Raw genomic sequence first — 6,839 nt, 5'->3', positions numbered from 1 at the left:
CGTACAAACATAGAACAAAACATTTTTGCCCCAAAGAGATTGCAACTGAAATGTAAGACATAAAAGAACAGCTGAATCCACAGAGGCAGGAAAGGCTGGTTTTGTTCTCTCGCTGCTTTCACGCAGGCAGAGCTGGCTGACTGTATTTGAACTTTTTCAGGAATGAAAAATGGCCATAATTTTGCACTCTTGTTTTAAAAAGTCAGGCTGTTTTGCTTCTAAGGCAGACCTTTGTTGCAATGCTGAAAAGCACTATAATTCTCCCACCTGTTGTTTTTCCTTATTGCTCACTCAAGCTCTCTGCCCTGTACACACATCCTGCTCGCACACGGAAGCTGCTGAGAACATGGCTGATTTAATTTTGCTTGCGGCTGTCTCTCTTCTTTCCGCCTTCCAGCAATGTAAGATCTGTGGGGTTGCGTGGCTGGGGCTTGGGGAGGTTTCCACTGGTTCTGAAGTACTGCAAATTATTTTATGATAAGCTGTCTGTTCAGTAACTTTAATTTCTGAGAACTCCTAAGATTTTTCTCACCAGAGCACTGTTTACCCTCTCTAGTCTGAGAGGCAGTTGGCTCAGTGGGGCAGATTACTTTTCCCTGTGGGAGAAACCAATTTGTTCTCAATTCTATTTTGTTTGCTGGCTTTTTGGAATCGTACTACTGTGAGAGCTTGTAACTAGCTGTAAAGTTACCCCAAAGCCACATTGTGTCTTGGTTTCAATTCTTATTTAGGCACCTATACAATTGAAAACCTCAAAAGTGAGAGTAAATTTGTAAAATCAAATACACCAATGCTGGATTGAAAGTCCTATAAAAACTGTTCCCTGAAATAGAGATATATACTAAGTATCTGAAATGAAAGAAGAAAGCAAACATTTACGTCAGGCAACAATATAATCAGATTTTCCATATTATGTCCTCATCATTACAGTTAAGATCTAAATGGATTTATTTTATCCTATGCTGATATGCTTTTGAGAATCAAGGACGAGGGAAAGAAGTGGGCAAGTGTGAGATGCTCTTTTTGTTGCCTATCCGTCAAAAACTGCGGTAGCATTTTTAATGCCCGTCATTATTTTCTTTGAGATGTGCTGATTCATACAGTTGTATTTACACCAGGAAACAACATACATTTTGAATGCATTTGTGCTATAAGAGGATGAGACTAAAAGCAAGTTTAAAATAATTACTTTGCCTTTTTTCACATATGTATAGCACTGTCAACTTATCTAGCAACCTATCTATGTGGCATGACTGTTTATTTTTTCTCAAAGCCTCAGCTACTGAAATAACATTCGTATCTGGCACAAAAAAAAAAAGCTTGAGAATGTGACCCTTCCAAGTTAAAAAAAGCCCAACACAACAGAAGGCAACTAAAAAGCACCTAAAATTTACATTCTCTTTTTCTGTCATCAGATCAGCTACAACATACCCTTCTGATCTTCACAGAACATTTCTATCTGGTGGCAATGTTTACCATCAACTTCTGTGAAAGTTCAACTTGGCTGCCTTGATTTTTAATGTAAAAATGTGAAGGTATAAAAACAAACAAACATGCATTATCTGGAAAAGTTCTGCCGTTTGATAACTCAAGGAATTGTACAGATACTGAAACTGGAAAGGGAGGGAAAAAAACGTGTTCTTTCTTGTGATGGTTAGTCCACACCAGTTCATCTTAGTTAAAATCACAGAAAAGACAAGATACTCTGGGTTTTCATTTACCCTGGCAGTCTGACATCAAGCCCAAAGAGAACTCTGTGTAAGAATTTGCTCTGCTGATCTGATTTAAATCATCACAGCTTGGCTTAATTTCAGTATGCTTTCTAGCATGGGTAAACCAATGCAGATGAATTTATGGGAGTTCAGATGAATGTTGTGAAACTGGCACTGTAAGCATGGGTGATAGCCAGTTCATGGAAGGGGAGTGGCTCAGCGTGCGACTGATGGCTGTGAACAAGATACACACAACAAAGCGGTGGTGCCCTCTTGGCTCTTCTGTTTATTCTGCGAGCCTCGGGTCCTGAGTTAGGAAGGTGCTAATGGGCAATACGACTGCCCTGAAGCAGCGCTGGAAGTCAGGTTTCACTTAGCAATCATTAGAGGTACAAGAGTTAGTGTCTCAAAACCACGAGTTATTCAAAGAATCAGGTCAGACAAAGATTAAGCTGTGCAAGAAATGCTCTAGGGTAGAAAGAAAGAAGAGAAACAATGCAGGAAGTGGTTTCCAGTCGTGAATCCAGTTTTAAGCAGCTAAGATTTGCTTGAGTGATTAGTGTTTTGTAGAATGATGGGAAAACAAAGGAATCCAGCCAAAGGACAGCATGAATCCCAGACATTGATACAGGAGAGAACAAGCAGGAGAGGAGTCCCACTACTCCTCTATTTTGAAGCATCTCTCTTAACTAGCACGTTTTAAAATCACTCTTAATAATTCCAGGATCCAGCAAGACATTATTAAGAAGTATTTGATTTTTTTCTTAAGGTTGTTAGGTTAGGCCACGCAAATTACCATGCACTATCATACACTGCAATACAGCTATCAGCTTCTCTACAGGCTTTTTAACACATATAAAATGTTAGAGAGTAATGTTCCTTGAAAGCCTGCTTTGTCCTATATTTTCAGAGTAAAGATATTAACTCAGTAACCATAAATGCCACCTGAAGATGAAAGCAAAAAAAGGCAAACAAAGGCAAGTCAAGCACACTTTGTAACTACCTCAGTCATGTAATTTAGCCTGTTAGAATTCAACAACTTCATACAGGGGGAAGAAAAGGCTACTCCTGCTGGAATGCCTTCTGGAGCCCTCACGACAGCACCTCCAGGAGGGGGGGCAGAGAAGCTCTCCCATTGCTTTATTATTTACTTTAGCCCTTGTTGAACCATAATCACAAAACTTAAATTTGGAGTTACATTGCTACTTTCCATTCACCAGAAAGGAACTAAAAGGCAAGCCCTATAGTTACCAAAAAATACAGTAATTATTCCCCTCCTGAGCTCTTTTCAAGTCCCTGGTTGGCACCTGCCTTGTTCTGCACACCAGGTTCCCCTTTTCTTTTAAGGTGACAGACATGGCTCTAGTTCTCCTCTTAAGACAGTCCCACAGCTTGGTTTTCATTGGCACATAAAAGCCCATTTTATCAAAGTTCCCATTGATCACAGTGGAAGCCACTTAAGAAGCAGATTTTACAATGGTCAGCTTTATTATCACAAACCGATTGCAAACCTATTTCTGTGTACAGTCAACCAGAGCCTCCCATGTGCAAATCTCTGCCCCTCAGACTAGAGCCTTGCTGACCAAGCAACACCAAGGGCAAACCGCGGTACAGCTGAGGCAGGGTTATACCATGGCCTTGACAATTCGCTCGGGTTAATTGCACTGAACAAACAAGAACAATTTGGCCCCTACAGTGCCTTAACCTTCTTATTTCTCCCAGTAAGTTTATGTTATCCAGCATCTGTTCAAGGCTTTTTTTTCCCAACCAACTCGGATGCAATGAGCTTGCCTTAGTTCCTCAGTAGAAAAAAATTGGTCCCAGACTGGTTGTAAGCATTGAATGGCTCCGTGCGGTCAGAAAATGAGGAATGCATTGCTGGCTGAGAATGCCATTGCCACAGAACACTAAAAGTTCACCTACCACTTCTGACTGATAAGCCAGGCAGGATTTACCTGTGTGCAACATTTGTCAGGGGAAAAAAAAGGGGAAAAAAAAAATATAATTTTGAGGGCAACAGAAGCCAAAAAGCAACTTTTAAGTTTTCCAGGAAAATATTTCTCAAAAATAATTCTTGTGCTTCTGTGAGTTTCAGTCTCCCTGAAGCATGTTTCCTGAACACTCCCCACTACCAGTCTTCCCTTCTGAAAGGGCTGCCAGGTGGCAAATAACGGACGAATCACTAGGCATAACAAGAGATGGTTGGGTGGGAACGGAGAAGGTCTTACTGGATGCAAATACAATGAAAGGTCCTGTAAACTTGCCTTACAGAGGCAATCTGAGATCCTCTGACTAGTCTCTGGAGAGAAAGGTTAAGAGATCACTTGAACACAGCCTGTAATTACTTACATGGGGAGAAGACAGATGGGAAAATGCCTTTTTGGGAAAAGGCTCTGGCCACAAGGCTAAGACATAAGAGGTGCACAGGTCAGCACCACTAATACCTCTATCTGTATTTTAATGCCACTGCTCCCAGAGGGGAGGACAGAAGCCAGGGGCAGAACGGGCTTGCCTGTTAGACAAGTCTTTTTAGTGAACTCAGGTGGGTGCATAGTGTCTGGATCCAGGCAAAGTTTAGGCAAAAGGTACATAATGAGCTTCTCATACAGAGTGGCTATGACACGGCCAGAAACATAACTCTAGGTACCCAGAGAGTTTTAAAGTCAAATAGGGTGATGCCCCATAGCTCTGCTGCATAAAGAAAAGTGCTGTGTAGTGCCTTTTGTCCTCGTGAGCATCTGTTAAAATTTTAAAGGGAGACTTCTGCAAGGAGGACACTGGTAAAATTAGGTATAACAGATACACATCAGAAGTGATCCTAGAAATTCAGGTCAGAAGTGCAGAGATAGTGTTTGATTTGTTTGGGGTTTTTTGGTAACTTATACTTAGTCACTTTATAGTAAGTAATCTCTTTTTCATGGCACTGCATCAGTGCTAAAAAATGCTTTTTACAAGGCAGGTAAGTACTATCAGCTCCAATCAGTGGATGTGGGAACAGCACAGGCCCTCCAACAGACAGCTCTCAGAGCTCTCCAGCAGATGAGGTGGAGAGCAGGGAACAGGCTACAGCCTCCCCAGGTGCAGCTCTCTGCTCTTTCCAACCTACAGAATTTGAAGAGTCTGAGGCAATAACAGCAGATGAAAAAGCATGTGTTATAAGGCACAGCTAAATAACTCTCAAAAGGTGGCTACCAGATTTTTGTTTCCAAAGATTGTAACTCTGCCCCATACTCTAAAGCATCATAGCTCTTAATGTCACTAAAACAAAGTGACCATAAGCTATTCAAACAAGCAGGGAAGTGAGCACCATCGGGGCAACTTGGTTACTGAGGTACTGCTAAGGCAGCATGCTGCCGTTGTAGTGTGACTAGACTGCTCCCAGACTCTGCATTTCCAGGATTCAGAGGAGACAGAAGGATATTTAAGCCAGAGCTACGGTAGCAAATGCAAAAATAGAACTAATATACTTCTGAAATAGCAGTTTTCACCCTTCCTCATGAGTAGGTCACTCTTGAAGATTAGATCTAAACTTTTGCAGGGAAAAACTAGTTCATCTAATATTGGTCTCTTTCCATCACACAAAATGGAAAGAGCTGAAGAACAACGATCTCAGTTTAAAAAATTACTGACATGTAGGGGACTTAACTGAGCTGAGGAACTCTAATTCGTGAGCCCTTATTTTTGCTTACAGGGCATTTTGCTTGGCTGGTGGGGAAATCACGAATGAAGCACAAGATCATGCCCCCAGCTGTCACCGGAGCTCCAGAATTTGATAGAACATTTCGTGCACAGTAAGTCCAGAGATCATTACAATGGTGGCAATGAATAACAATTTGGTCCAGAAGAGAAGCAAAAACATTATCTTAAAACATTACCTTTTTCTTCACATCCTTTGCTCAAACAAAAGAAAAATTATGAACAGATTGCTTTTCAAATGGTTTAGCTATTTTTTTAAAATGATAACAGGATAAGTTCAATTCATTTAAAAGTCACTGCTCAAACTCTGATCAAACTAGGCAATAGGATTACCCAAACTCAAGTACAGGCTGAGAGCTGTAACTGTATCTTAGAGAATTCAGATGTTCTGGATTTAGCAAGCTGTGCTGTCAGTTCTTGGATCGTGGCTAACACTAAACATGTGGAAGACAAGAGTAGAGAAAATCTGTCTTCCCAGTGGACAGCCTGTTTAAGGAGACAGTTTTCCTAACAGGCTTCAGTTTGTGATGAGCTGATGACCCTATGCAAAACTACTTCTATTTTCTCAAACAATCCCATCTGCTGCAACTGTAGCTGCAGTGGATAACAATAGCGAGACATAGCATATATCAGGTAGCATATTAGATAACAGATTTGATATAGAAGGTTGCCTAATTCATTAAAAATAAATTAATTCAGAACAACCAAGAAAAGATATCTCAACAAAATACTGGTGGGAAGACTGATGATGTACACAAATAAAGATGTTATGGTCCTCAACATATCTATCGCTGTCTGTGCCTGACAACACTTCATAAAGGCAGCTGGCCTCAGCAGAGCAATCCAAGCTGCCTATGCATAGCTCTGTGCTTCCTCTTGCAGTCCCAGGAATGCTGACCCACAAAACTTGCAGACTTACAGACTATGGAAATAAGTGATTAACATCACATTCACATGCTGGAATTTCTGCCTCTCTCTGCTGCACAGGCACTTGGTTTAGGATTATTTGTCCTATTTATTTCCATGTAGTAGGTTCCAGATCCTTGTCTAAATTTAAATACCAGGAAAATACTTGTAATAGTCTGTATTTGAGATTATGAAGAAGAGAATTTTAATTTAAGAGCGCCTAATGCTAGCTTGACTGTGCTCCCACTGGATTGAACAGCATTAACTTTAGTGGCAACAAAATGAGCCCAAAGCTGATTCTCCTCCAAAATCCCACCTATAGTTATCTTCCTTTCCAGACTAATGTTCTTACAAATTTATTCTGCAGACAAAACTGTGTGGAGTTTTACCCAATATTCCTTACTGTCCTCTGGACTGCAGGATGGTTTTTTAATCAAGGTAAACACTTTTCATTTTTATCTTGGACTCAGAAGTTTTACGTAAGTTTTTAAAACACTGTAGTTTTATCAGGAGGTAAATGACTGT

At 40.6% G+C, this 6,839-nt stretch overlaps 1 protein-coding gene across 1 annotated transcript in view; it reads left to right on the top strand.

The window, feature by feature from the left end:
- The first annotated feature begins 346 nt into the window (after nt 1-346).
- MGST2 (microsomal glutathione S-transferase 2) overlaps nt 347-6,839 on the top strand; it is a 10,380-nt gene continuing 3,887 nt past the window's right edge. The window contains exons 1-3 of the mRNA XM_010082263.1: nt 347-401; nt 5,404-5,503; nt 6,682-6,752. Of these exons, the coding sequence (XP_010080565.1) occupies nt 347-401; nt 5,404-5,503; nt 6,682-6,752 (226 nt within the window). The remainder of the gene's footprint in view (nt 402-5,403; nt 5,504-6,681; nt 6,753-6,839) is intronic.

This window comes from Pterocles gutturalis, unplaced genomic scaffold (assembly GCF_000699245.1).
Source record: "Pterocles gutturalis isolate BGI_N339 unplaced genomic scaffold, ASM69924v1 scaffold21614, whole genome shotgun sequence".
NCBI lineage: Eukaryota > Metazoa > Chordata > Aves > Pterocliformes > Pteroclidae > Pterocles > Pterocles gutturalis.
This window is presented reverse-complemented; position numbering and strand designations above follow the sequence as displayed.